We start from the raw sequence: 14757 nt of genomic DNA, 5'->3' as shown, positions 1-14757 counted from the left end.
ATCTCTTTATCTGTGACCCCCGCCCTCCAGTGTGTTTGACCCTTGCTATACCCCCTTCGCCACCCCACCCCACCCCACCAGCCGCCAGCCCCGCCATTTTGACCTCTTTGTCCCTTGCAGCACACATCCCTGTTTCCAGAAGGCCAATGTTATTTATGTTCCTGGCCATGAGCTATCATCTGATAGCCGATATCTATCGTACATTCTCGTACACTTGACACATGTCATATATCAGTGCTTGGCCCGTGCACGCTTAACGAAGGTCATCACGACCTAACTAACAAATTGTCATCTCCATCAAATCGCGGGCTCCTTCCGCCGTAACCACCGCCGCATCTCACCCGTTACTCAACGCCACTGCAACCGCATCTCACTTCCTCCTGCGACAGATTCACGTGCTGCACACAAACAAACATCCGCCTCGTGGAGCGTGCTGTCACGTGACCCACATAGCGATGTTGTCGAGTGCGGTGACCCGCAGTCCTCACCCATGTTTGTACTAGGACTGGACAGGCTGGGAAACCATAACTGATCTCAAACCGGAGTGAAAACGAAAGTAGAAAAAGGAACTGAAAACAGGCGAATCAGCCATTCACCTGGAGTAACGTGTTTCGCGTGGAACCAGTTCTGTGTGCCACTCGTGCTGACAGCAGTCGCGACCCCCCGGGATGTATCTGTGGGTGGTGCTGCTGGTCTTCCTACTGGTTCTCCCAGTACTTCTCCAGATCAGCCACACCGTCAAATACTACGTCAAGTTCACCATCTACTACGTGTTCTTGACGGCAATAGGCTCAGGAGTCACAATTCTGTCGCTCTTCAAACCTAAAGACCTCAACAATTTCAGGTATGTAAACCACACCAACCTTGGTAGGTAGTGTGTGTTATCTGTTGTACCAGTTGCTAGTGTGTGTTATCTGTTGTACCACTTGGTAGTGTGTGTTATCTGTTGTACCAGTGGGTAGTGTGTGTTATCTGTTGTACCACTTGCTAGTGTGTGTTATCTGTTGTACCAGTGGGTAGTGTGTGTCATCTGTTGTACCACTTGGTAGTGTGTGTTATCTGTTGTACTGGTGGGTAGTGTGTGTTATCTGTTGTACTGGTGGGTAGTGTGTGTTATCTGTTGTACCAGTGGGTAGTGTGTGTTATCTGTTGTACCAGTGGGTAGTGTGTGTTATCTGTTGTACCAGTGGGTAGTGTGTGTTATCTGTTGTACCAGTGGGTAGTGTGTGTTATCTGTTGTACCAGTGGGTAGTGTGTGTTGTCTGTTGTACCAGTGGGTAGTGTGTGTTATCTGTTGTACCAGTGGGTAGTGTGTGTTATCTGTTGTACCAGTGGGTAGTGTGTGTCATCTGTTGTACCAGTGGGTAGTGTGTGTTATCTGTTGAACTGGTGGGTAGTGTGTGTTATCTGTTGTACCACTTGGTAGTGTGTGTTATCTGTTGTACCAGTGGGTAGTGTGTGTTATCTGTTGTACCAGTTGGTAGTGTGTGTTATCTGTTGTACTGGTGGGTAGTGTGTGTTATCTGTTGTACCAGTGGGTAGTGTGTGTTATCTGTTGTACCAGTGGGTAGTGTGTGTTATCTGTTGTACCAGTGGGTAGTGTGTGTTATCTGTTGTACCAGTGGGTAGTGTGTGTCATCTGTTGTACCAGTGGGTAGTGTGTGTGTACCATCTGTTGTACCAGTGGGTAGTGTGTGTTATCTGTTGTACCAGTGGGTAGTGTGTGTTATCTGTTGTACCAGTGGGTAGTGTGTGTTATCTGTTGTACCAGTGGGTAGTGTGTGTTATCTGTTGTACCAGTGGGTAGTGTGTGTTATCTGTTGTACCAGTGGGTAGTGTGTGTTATCTGTTGTACCAGTGGGTAGTGTGTGTCATCTGTTGTACCAGTGGGTAGTGTGTGTTGTCTGTTGAACTGGTGGGTAGTGTGTGTTATCTGTTGTACCACTTGGTAGTGTGTGTTGTCTGTTGTACCAGTAGGTAGTGTGTGTCATCTGTTGTACCAGTAGGTAGTGTTTGTTATCTGTTGTACCAGTAGGTAGTGTTTGTTATCTGTTGTACCAGTGGGTAGTGTGTGTTATCTGTTGTACCAGTGGGTAGTGTTTGTTATTCTTTGTACCACTTGGTAGTGTTTGTTATCTGTTGTACCAGTGGGTAGTGTGTGTTATCTGTTGTACCAGTGGGTAGTGTGTTTTATCTGTTGTACCAGTTGGTAGTGTTTGTTATCTGTTGTACCAGTTGGTAGTGTTTGTTATCTGTTGTACCAGTGGGTAGTGTGTGTTATCTGTTGTACCAGTGGGTAGTGTGTGTTATCTGTTGTACCAGTGGGTAGTGTTTGTTATTCTTTGTACCACTTGGTAGTGTTTGTTATGTGTTGTACCAGTGGGTAGTGTGTGTCATCTGTTGTACCAGTGGGTAGTGTGTGTTATCTGTTGTACCAGTGGGTAGTGTGTGTCATCTGTTGTACCAGTGGGTAGTGTGTGTCATCTGTTGTACCAGTGGGTAGTGTGTGTCATCTGTTGTACCAGTGGGTAGTGTGTGTTATCTGTTGTACCAGTGGGTAGTGTGTGTCATCTGTTGTACCAGTGGGTAGTGTGTGTCATCTGTTGTACCAGTGGGTAGTGTGTGTCATCTGTTGTACCAGTGGGTAGTGTGTGTTATCTGTTGTACCAGTGGGTAGTGTGTGTTATCTGTTGTACCAGTGGGTAGTGTGTGTTATCTGTTGTACCAGTGGGTAGTGTGTGTTATCTGTTGTACCAGTGGGTAGTGTGTGTTATCTGTTGTACCAGTGGGTAGTGTGTGTGTCTGTTGTACCAGTGGGTAGTGTGTGTTATCTGTTGTACCAGTGGGTAGTGTGTGTTATCTGTTGTACCAGTGGGTAGTGTGTGTTATCATTTGTACCAGTGGGTAGTGTGTTATCTGTTGTACCAGTGGGTAGTGTGTGTCATCTGTTGTACCAGTGGGTAGTGTGTGTCATCTGTTGTACCAGTGGGTAGTGTGTGTTATCTGTTGTACCAGTGGGTAGTGTTTGTTATCTGTTGTACCAGTGGGTAGTGTGTGTTATCAGATTGTACCAGTGGGTAGTGTGTGTCATCTGTTGTACCAGTGGGTAGTGTGTGTATCTGTTGTACCGGTGGGTAGTGTGTGTCATCTGTTGTACCAGTGGGTAGTGTGTGTTATCTGTTGTACCAGTGGGTAGTGTGTGTTATCTGTTGTACCAGTGGGTAGTGTGTGTAATATGTTGTACCAGTGGGTAGTGTGTGTAATCTGTTGTACCAGTGGGCAAAGTGTTATCTGTTGTACCAGTGGGTAGTGTGTGTCATCTGTTGTACCAGTTGGTAGTGTGTGTCATCTGTTGTACCAGTGGGTAGTATGTGTCATCTGTTGTACCAGTTTGTAGTGTGTGTTATCAGTTGTACCAGTGGGTTGTGTGTGTTATGTGTTGTACCAGTGGGTAGTTTGTGTCATCTGTTGTACCAGTGGGTTTTGTGTGTCATCTGTTGTACCAGTGGGTAGTGTGTTTCATCTGTTGTACCACTGGTTAGTGTGTGTTGTCTGTTGTACCAGTGGGTAGTGTGTTTAATCTTTTATACCAGTGGGTGGTGGGTGTCATCTGTTTTACCAGTGGGTAGTGTGTGTCATCTGTTGTACCAGTGGATAGTGTGTTTAATCTGTTGTACCAGTGGGTGGTGGGTGTCATCTGTTTTTCCAGTGGGTAGTGTGTGTTGTCTGTTGTACCAGTGGATAGTGTGTTTAATCTGTTGTACCAGTGGGTGGTGGGTGTCATCTGTTTTACCAGTGGGTGGGTGTGTGTCATCTGTTGTACCAGTGGGTAGGTGTGTGTAATCTGTTGTAGAAGGAGGTAATGGGTGTTGTAAAAGTGTAAAGAGTGTCTGTAACAATTAGTAGTTAATAGTTCGTTGGTATATTAAATGACGACATGTCGCACCGGGTACATGTACATCATATCTACAAGGTTTGTGTAGCTATGCTGCTGTGGCGTTCAACCTGGTGCGGAAGGCGTTTGGCATCCACACTGAAGTGATTGACGTGGAAAACCTCCATTCAGATGAACCATACATCCTTGTATCCAACCACCAGAGCTCCCTCGACCTTATGGGTGAGTCAGATCTCCCTGGATCTCATGTGTAAGTCAAAGACCTCTCGGGGTTTGATGGTTGACCTACTGAGCTCCCTAGCCCTTATGGGTGAATCAGATCCCCCTGGATCTCATGTGTAAGTAAAAATAATACTCAGGTTTTGATGGTTGACCCACTGAGCTCCCTAGCCTTATGGGTGAGGCAGATCCCCCTGGATCTCATGTCTCAGTAATAAAATATTCCTGTTTTGATGGTTGACCCACTGAGCTTGCTACTCTTATGGGTGAGTCAGATCTCCCTCGATGTTATGTGTAAATTACAATTCTGCCTGGATCTCATGTATAAGTCAAGGAGCTCTCGGGGTTTGATGGTTGACTCAAAGAGCTCCCTGGATCTCATGGTTGACTCAGATCTTTCTGGGTGTTATGTCTGAGTCACTGAGCTCCCAAGATCTTATTTGTGAGTCACACACATCTCGGGGTCTCATGCGAACTCACAGCTCCCTGGATGTCACAGATGAATAACATATCTTGTTTATCTCATTGATGCCTGATAAATTGATCGCACACGGAACATTCTGAATTTTTTTTAAAGAGTTTTGCGAATGTACAACTGGCTTTCTGGTTTGCATAAAATATAATGCCATGCAGCCAATTAGTGCTAACTTAAAAATACAATACAAAAAAACAACATAAAAAGTACCAACCAAACCATCTGAACGCGTGTGAGGGTAGTCTGTCTCACAGTCCCTGAACCACATTAATTTCCCTACTGCCAAGCCCTCTCTGCAGTGCTAAAGCCCTAAATAAAGCAAGTCTAGATTTCCTCAGGTTCTGAATCTCTGGTCTCCCTAGGGCTCCTTTTCAATATAAATGGGCTTGTTTGTTACTATCAAAATTATATATATTCAGAGACTAAGCCTTAGTCTAGTGTGAGGGGAATGAACTTTTAGGCAGAAGTGTAAAGCGCTCGTAAAATATTGCATGTAGGAGATGCGAGTTTGCGAGTTAGGTTAAGCGTCGCCTTTGACCGTATGCAAGTCGGGGCATGTCACTTTAATGTGGTTGAACTCCCGAACTGATTCAGGTCACAGATACCACACTTGTGAATCCAAAAAGTGACGTGTTGAGTGACCTGGAACTGTATGTTTACCCAGGAATGGCTGTTATCAAGCCCCCAGAACTGTACGTGTTTGGCAAAGAAGGAGATCAAATATGCAGCAGGACCTTTCGGACTGGCGATCTGGTTGAGCGGGGGCATTTTTATCGACCGCCTGGACAAGGAGAAAGCCATGTCTACCATGGCGAAGACAGCCGACATCATCAATAAAAATAAGGTGGGTCAAAGTGAGTGAGTGAGTTTAGTTTTACGCCGCTTTAGCAATATTCCAGCAATATCACGGCAGGGGACACCAGGAATGGGCTTCACACATTGTACACATGTGGGGACTCGAACCCGGGCCTTCGACATGACGACGAACGCTTTAACCACTAGGCCTCCCCACCGCCCCAGGTCGAAGACAATGCAGGTCAGGGACAAGGTACGGAGAAACTTTTTTTCAGAGGTAACGTACAAATACGGTAGAGGTCAGAAGTGACGTAGAGACTATATAGGGCGAGGTTACGTACAGGCAATATAGGTGCAGGCTGATGTACAGGGCCATCTAAGCAGCCCCCAGTAAGCGCTACAAAAAGTGTACATTATGTATGGTCTTACCTCACTCATAAATGTCGTTTTCTGATTGGCCGAGCCAATCAATGTACCCCGCTTACAAGCGAGTAACATTTTCCATGTTACCCGCTGGAAATGCCGAACTGTGGGAATTCGTTTTGGTTAGTTGCGTTTGGGCTGTTGCCTAACTCCGGTACTCCTTATTATGATCCAGTGCCCGTGCTTCAAACAGTTCAAAATTAACATTGAGGTGTTCTGTAAGATGAATACGTTGTTCTTAGGTTCCTTCGAGCTCAGGGAAGATAAATAAACACAGAGGGTACATCTACCCATGTTCCACCGAGGGACCAGTGAAGAACGTATATGGTAATTGATGAAAGGCGGATTCATCTATTATGATGAATGCTCATACATGCAGTTTATAAAGACAATGTTATTCATGTCCTCCACTACAGTGCAAGGTGTGGATCTTCCCCGAGGGCAAGAGGAACCATGGGGGATCCCTGCTGCCCTTCAAGAAGGGGGCGTTCCATCTGGCAGTACAGGCAAAGGTAGGGAGAGTAGGGAAATACCTATCGCATGAGAACAAGAACATTAGAGGGTTGTCAATTATGCTTAGACATGTACATCCTCGATAATCTCCAGGGTATACGCTACGATAACTCTTCACTATACCCTGGATGCAAGTGCCTACGCTGGGAAGTTGAGCGAACCAATCAAAACTCACTTTCACTACTCAAATTATCTAACCGTTTAAACTTGGCAACACAATTGATGCAGAGGTACTCTGAAAGAAGTAGAAGGAGCTCTTTCATATAGTTTTTAAAGTTTCATATCTGTGAATTTGTCTTTATTATTTCCCAAAAATCTGTGTGGCACTGCGAACAAACTTTGCGACTGCGACTGTTGTCTTTGTTGACACTGGCAAGCTCGGCTGTAACGGCGGCTTAGCTGATTGGCTACTGTGAGAATGCGGAGCCAGCCAAGGGAGGTAATAAAATCATCGCCCCACGCCGTGGATGCATCCAGGGTATAGTGGAGAGTTATCGTAGTGGAGAGTTATCGTAGCGTATACCCTGGAGATTATCGAGGATGAGACATGTAGTAAGTGTCAACCTTCTGTCCATGCAGGTGCCTATAGTCCCCGTGGTCTTCTCCTCCTACTCTGGATTCTATGACAAGAAGAAGAAGCATTTTGACACGGGCAAGTTCTCAGTACTTTGTTTCTGTTCAATACTCCTGCTCCCCCTCTCAGAGGTCTCAGAATACCTCACTTTCGCCCTGACAAAATCAATCCATACTCGCTTTTCACCCATATCAAGGATCTCCCAATACACCGTCTCCACCATCTTACAGATAGCTCCATACTCACCCTGAATTCTTTTAAACATCTCCAGATATAATCTTCTCCTTTTTCCCAAAATCCTCTCAATAATCCCTCTGCACCCTCTTAGAGACCTCGCTGTAACCATCCACGTCATCTCAGAGGCCTTTTTTAATCCCTCAACCCTCAGAGAGATCTCTCAATCCCCTTAAAAAATCTCAGAGATGTAAATACATCAGCCATGTCTCATAACACATCAGGTCAATATCCTTCATAGCCACCATCATGACACTCCAGGTCAATATATGTCATGGTCATAACCTCTGATACCCCTGCCATGATATTGCTGGGTTATTGCTTAAACGACGTAAAAAGTAACTCACTTACTCACGACCGTAATATATAGCACACCAGGTGAGTATGTGTCTTAGTCACATCATATAACACGCCAGGTGAGTATGTCTTGGTCACATCAAATAACACGCCAGGTGAGTATGTCTTGGTCACATCATATAGCGCACCAGGTGAATATGTGTCTTAGTCACATCAAATAACATGCCAGGTGAGTATGTCTTGGTCACATCATATAGCGCACCAGGTGAGTATGTCTTGGTCACATCATATAGCGCACCAGGTGAGTATGTCTTGGTCACATCAAATAACACGCCAGGTGAGTATGTCTTGGTCACATCATATAGCACACCAGGTGAGTATGTCTTGGTCACATCATATAGCACACCAGGTGAGTATGTGTCTTAGTCACATCATATAACACGCCAGGTGAGTATCTCTTGGTCACATATAGAACACCAGGTGAGTATGTGTCAAGGTCACAGTATTTATCACATCTTAGAATCATGTTGTGTTGAGTGTTGATGTCTTGTGTAGAAGGGGCGGTGGGGTAGCCTAGTGGTTAAAGCGTGCGCTCGTCACGCCAAAGACCGGGATTCGAGTCCCCACATGGGTACAATGCGAAAAGACCATTTCTAGTGTCCCTCGACGTGATATTGATGGAATATTGCTTAAAGCAAAATTAAACTCACTGACTTGTGTAGAATGTGGTGTTGTGTATATTTATGCTCCAGAGCTCCATTTCGTGATTTTAGTCCTGCTTTATGTCACTGACCAAGACCCGTGAAGGTCCGGGTTATAATTGATCTTCAGTAACCCATGTTTGTCGTAGAGAGGCGACTAACGGGATCGGGTGGTCAGACTCGCTGACTTTGTTGACACATGTCATCGGTTCCCAATTTCGCAGATCGATGCTCATGCTGTTGATCACTGGATTGTCTGGTCCAGACTCGATTATTTACAGACCGCTGCCATGAAGCTTGAATATTGCTGAGTGCGGCATAAAACTAAATTCACTCACTCACTGACCAAGTTCCTCTGACCTCCTCCCAACAGGGCGGTTCACCATCACGTGCCTGCCTCCCGTCCAAACTACCGGGATGACGTCAGATGATGTCGCGGGGCTGACAGACAAAATCTATAACCGGATGTTGGAGGTTTATAACCGGACGTCACCAGCTCCATCTGGTGGCAGCTCGCACTGATAGTTCTGCGGAAGTTCTGCGGAAGTTGAACTAATTTTATGTTGTTTGGTGTTTCTAACATGACCCGAATTCCACAAGACGGGTGGCTACCGTTCCCATTTGGGATAGAATGAAAGCGAGGCCTGGAATGAACACATGACTAGGCCATGCGAGGTTGGGTCGTACCTGGGGAAAAAATGAACTGTGTACATACTGTCCATGTAATAAATACTTCCATGGCTTGTGAGTGTTTGCTCGTATTAGATTTATTATCAGCCGTTGGGCGACCCTTTCAAAACTGTGTGTCTCCCAGCCAGATCAAATACCCAGGTCATATGTCTCCCTTTGCCACTCATTGGCAGACCCGACCGCCTCCGTGGTGTAATGGTTAGAGCGCCCGCCCGGAGAGCGGAAGGTCGCGGGTTCGATACCCGACCGCGTCATACCAAAAGACGTTAAACTATGGTACTTGTTGGTCCCTGCCTGGCGCTCGGCATTAATGGGTACAGCAAGGACTGGTCGGCTCGGAGTCAGTATAATGTGTCTGAGTGGGGTATTCATGCTTCACTACGGCCTGGTATCTCAGTGGGCTAGCACTATAAAACCAGCTTAAGTCTGGGCTAGTACAAGCAGCCGCACTTACACTTACACATACACATGCATGCACGTCGTCATATGAGCGAAATATTCTCAAGCAAATTTCAACTCACCTCACATTGGCAGACCCAACACCAGGATCTGTGTCTTAATCCCTGGCGTCTCCATTCACCACACATTGCCGGATGCCATCCCTGGCGTCTCCCTTCACCATTCATTGCCGGACCCTTCCCAGACCTCCCTTCACCACACATTGCCGGACCCCATCCCATCCCAGGCCACGTCTCCCTTCACCACACATTGCCGGACCCCATCCCAGACCACGTGTCTCCCTTCACCACACATTGCCGGACCCCATCCCAGACCACGTGTCTCCCTTCACTACACATTGCCGGACCCCATCCCAGACCACGTGTCTCCCTTCACCACACATTGCCGGACCCCATCCCAGACCACGTGTCTCCCTTCACTACACATTGCCGGACCCATCCCAGACCACGTGTCTCCCTCACCACTACACATTGCCGGACCCCATCCCAGACCACGTGTCTCCCTTCACTACACATTGCCGGACCCCATCCTCCCTTCACCACATTTCTCCCCATTCACTTCACATTGCCGGACCCCATCCCAGACCACGTGTCTCCCTTCACCACACATTGCCGGATCCCATCCCAGACCACGTGTCTCCCTTCACTACACATTGCCGGACCCCATCCCAGACCACGTGTCTCCCTTCACTACACATTGCCGGATCCCATCCCAGACCACGTGTCTCCCTTCACTTCACATTGCCGGACCCCATCCCAGACCACGTGTCTCCCTTCACCACACATTGCCGGACCCCATCCCAGACCACGTGTCTCCCTTCACCACACATTGCCGGATCCCATCCCAGACCACGTGTCTCCCTTCACCACACATTGCCGGATCCCATCCCAGACCACGTGTCTCCCTTCACCACACATTGCCGGATCCCATCCCAGACCACGTGTCTCCCTTCACTACACATTGCCGGACCCCATCCCAGACCACGTGTCTCCCTTCACTACACATTGCCGGATCCCCATCCCAGACCACGTGTCTCCTTTCACCACATTGCCGGATCCCATCCCAGACCACGTGTCTCCCTTCACTACACATTGCCGGATCCCATCCCAGACCACGTGTCTCCCTTCACTACACATTGCCGGACCCCATCCCAGACCACGTGTCTCCCTTCACTACACATTGCCGGATCCCATCCCAGACCACGTGTCTCCCTTCACCACACATTGCCGGACTCCCATCCCAGACCACGTGTCTCCCTTCACTACACATTGCCGGACCCCATCCCAGACCACGTGTCTCCCTTCACCACACACTGCCGGATCCCATCCCAGACCACGTGTCTCCCTTTCACCACATTGCCGGATCCCATCCCAGACCACGTGTCTCCCTTCACCACACATTGCCGAATCCCATCCCAGACCACGTGTCTCCCTTCACCACACATTGCCGAATCCCATCCCAGACCACGTGTCTCCCTTCACTACACATTGCCGGATCCCATCCCAGACCACGTGTCTCCCTTCACTACACATTGCCGGATCCCATCCCAGACCACGTGTCTCCCTTCACTACACATTGCCGAATCCCATCCCAGACCACGTGTCTCCCTTCACCACACATTGCCGGATCCCATCCCAGACCACGTGTCTCCCTTCACTACACATTGCCGGAATCCATCCCAGACCACGTGTCTCTTCACTACACATTGCCGGATCCCCATCCCAGACCACGTGTCTCTCCCTTCCACCACACATTGCCGATCCCATCCCAGGGTCCACGTGTCTCCCCTTCACCACACATTGCCGGATCCCCATCCCAGACCACGTGTCTCCCTTCACTACCACATTGCCGGATCCCATCCCAGACCACGTGTCTCCCTTCACTTGCACATTGCCGGATCCCATCCCAGACCACGTGTCTCCCTTCACCACACATTGCTGCCGGATCCATCCCAGACCACGTGTCTCCCTCCCCACCACACATTGCCGAATCCCATCCCAGACCCCGTGTCTCCTTCACACATTGCCGAATCCCATCCCAGACCACGTGTCTCCCTTCACCACACATTGCCGGATCCCATCCCAGACCACGTGTCTCCCCCACTTCACTACACATTGCCGATCCCCATCCCAGACCAGTCTCCCTTCACGTTGCTCCCTTCCCATCCCAGACCATGTCTCCCTTCACCACACATTGCCGAATCCCATCCCAGACCACGTGTCTCCTTTCACTACACATTGCCGGATCCCATCCCAGACCACGTGTCTCCTTCACCACATCTCCCTTCACTCACCACACGTGCCCATTGCCGGATCCATATCCCAGACCACGTGTGTCTCCCCTTCACCACACATTGCCGGATCCCATCCCAGACCATCGTGTCTCCCTTCACTACACATTGCCCCTGGATCCCATCCCAGGGACCACGTGTCTCCCTTCACTACACATTGCCGAATCCCATCCCAGACCACGTGTCTCCCTTCACTACACATTGCCGAATCCCATCCCAGACCACGTGTCTCCCTTCACCACACATTGCCGGATCCCATCCCAGACCATGTCTCCCTTCACCACACATTGCCGAATCCCATCCCAGACCACGTGTCTCCCTTCACTACACATTGCCGAATCCCATCCCAGACCACGTGTCTCCCTTCACTACACATTGCCGAATCCCATCCCAGACCACGTGTCTCCTTCACCACACATTGCCGAATCCCATCCCAGACCATGTCTCCCTTCACCACACATTGCCGGATCCCATCCCAGGCCATGTCTCCCTTCCCCACACGTTGCCGAATCCCATACCAGGCCATGTCTCCCTTCACGACATATTGCTGGATCACAACCCAGGCCATGTGTCTCCCTTCACCACACATTGCCGCGTCCCATCCCAGGCCACTGTCTCCCCCTTCACCACACATTGCCGGATCCCATCCCAGGCCCTGTATCCACTTCACCACACATTGCCGCATCCCATCCCAGGCACCCTTCACGACACATTGCCGGATCCCATCCCAGGCCATGTCTCCTTTCACCACACATTGCCGGATCCCATCCCAGGCCATGCGTCTCCTTTCACCATACATTGCCGCATCCCATCCCAGGCCATGCGTCTCCCCTTCACCACACATTGCCGGATCCCATACCAGGCCCTGTCTCCCTTCCCACACATTGCATCCCATCCCAGGCCATGCGTGTCCCTTCACCACACACATTGCCGGATCCCATCCCAGGCCCTGTGTCTCCCTTTCACTACACACATTGCCGCATCCCATCCCAGGCCACGTGTCTCCCTTCACCACACATTGCCGGATCCCATCCCAGACCACGTGTCTCCCTTCACCACACATTGCCGGATCCCATCCCAGACCACGTGTCTCCCTTCACCACACATTGCCGAATCCCATCCCAGACCACGTGTCTCCCATTCACCACACATTGCCGCATCCCATCCCAGACCACGTGTCCCAACCCAGACCACGTGTCTCCCTTCACCACACATTGCCGGATCCCATCCCAGACCACGTGTCTCCCTTCACTACACATTGCAGCATCCCATCCCAGACCATGTGTCTCCCTTCACCACACATTGCCGAATCCCATCCCTGTCCATGTCTCCCTTCACCACACATTGCCGCTAAACACAGTAGACCATGTTGGCTGACAAGCGGTCTGACGTTTCAACAAAACGATGACCGTCAAAACAAGGATAGAACGATGTAGAACTACATGTTATCAAGCATATCCCACTGTGTAAACCCAGCCCTAGTATTGGACCAGGAAATGCTCAGAGGCAATGACGGACGTGTCAAAGACTTTATAAATTCCACGGCTGCCAGATGAAAGAGTGGCACAGTTTAGCAACAGGAACCTCCACTTGATTCCGTCGCCTGCCGTGCTGCATCAGCTTTGAACACACTCAGCAAATACTCGCTACATGTACACAAGACACGCGCCAACATATACACATGGAAAGAAGTATCGCAACAACCAATATTTACATAGTACCACAATGTTACCATTAACCGTAACAAAGGAACTTATTCAAACCTAAAATTAACATATTATGTGGATATATTGACCCTTAAGGAATAACAAAATGCCAAATCTAAAAAAAAAGAACGAAAACCTGTATTTGAGAGAAGCAAGCAAGGCAATGAATTAACTCATTTTGTTGTGCTGATACCTACAGTCGTATGGCGTTAATAAATGCGTCCATTCTCAAGATTCTGGCATACAATCCTCCTAAAATAACACGCTCATCAGGGGCGGTGGGGTAGCCTAGTGGTTAAAGCGTTCGCTCGTCACGCTGAAGACCCGGGTTCGATTCCCCACATGAGCACAACTGGAATAACATCCCTGACCATCCTCCTCATTGACTGTATCAGACGTTGGATTTGACGTTGAGGTATTGCTTTCCCTTTCTTTATGGGGAGCTTGTCTCATTACATCACGATTTTGTACTGGACGGTTCCTCGACCCACTATGTCCCAAACATGTTCTCTGGGATTGTGATCTGAACTCCTGGAGGGCCAAGGGGGAATTGCTACCGCATTTTGCATGATGTTTCGTTGTGTAGCCGTTCATGACGATAGGCCTTATGTTCTGAAATGGTGGTACAACACTGTCTAGGATATCAATGATTACCATTGTCTATTCAGATTTTGTCTGATCGTCATAAGGTCAAGTTTACAGTCACGTGGGGGACACTCCGCACCGTAAATGAATCTCCGCCAAATGGTACTTTGAGTATCGGACCATCCGTTGGACAAACGACGATATGGAAGCCATTTTGTTTTTGAACACGCTACTTGACATGAACGGATGAAGTCTTGCGATTCTGAGAAGAGCTGTATCTTCCCTAGAAGTTGCCACTCCCGGTCGACCTGAGCGCTGAGGGTCCTAAACAATAGCTTGCTTCAAACACAAGTGACATAAATATGAATGGCTATATGGGGGTTAAACTCGTAATCGTTGCGATACTTTTTGAAATGTCTACATAGTGACAAACTGAAAAATACGATTAGCAACAATTGTTTCTACACTTTCGGCGTTGACAAACACAACACACAGGTCAAAAACTGAAGAAGACACTTCACAACATACGTACAGATCAAGTCCACAGCGCATACGATTGTATAGGTCAGAAGATATTATACAAGCCGGAAGACAGTCTAAAACACACTTCAACAAACACTGCAGAAGACGTTCTGAAACACACACCATCATCCACTGCAGAAGACATTGCCCAAAATCACACCATAAACATGGTGACTGAGACACCAGGCGGACAGTGGACAGTAGGGATGGTGACTGAGACATCAGGCGGACAGTGGACAGTAGGGATGGTGACTGAGACATCAGGCGGACAGTGGACAGTAGGGATGGTGACTGAGACATCAGGCGGACAGTGGACAGTAGGGATGGTGACTGGGCGGACAGTGGTGTAGGGATGAGAGACATCAGGCGGACAGTGGAC

The 14757-nt window shown here is 48.7% G+C and overlaps 1 protein-coding gene across 1 annotated transcript; it reads left to right on the top strand.

Annotated features, from left to right (window-relative positions):
• The first annotated feature begins 279 nt into the window (after positions 1 to 279).
• On the top strand, positions 280 to 8869 carry LOC124275844 (1-acyl-sn-glycerol-3-phosphate acyltransferase alpha-like). The gene is made up of 6 exons (XM_046711524.1): positions 280 to 844; positions 3984 to 4117; positions 5254 to 5433; positions 6224 to 6319; positions 6900 to 6972; positions 8500 to 8869. Exons 2-6 carry the CDS (start codon positions 4067 to 4069, stop codon positions 8646 to 8648), a joined length of 549 nt encoding a protein of 182 aa, XP_046567480.1. The 5' UTR covers positions 280 to 844; positions 3984 to 4066; the 3' UTR covers positions 8649 to 8869.
• The last annotated feature ends 5888 nt before the right edge of the window (positions 8870 to 14757 follow it).

This window comes from Haliotis rubra, unplaced genomic scaffold (assembly GCF_003918875.1).
Source record: "Haliotis rubra isolate DU_JTF1 unplaced genomic scaffold, ASM391887v1 Scf203, whole genome shotgun sequence".
In the NCBI taxonomy this organism is placed as follows: Eukaryota; Metazoa; Mollusca; class Gastropoda; order Lepetellida; family Haliotidae; genus Haliotis; species Haliotis rubra.
The sequence above is the reverse complement of the archived record's forward strand: the minus strand, read 5'-3'. Positions and strand labels throughout refer to the sequence as shown.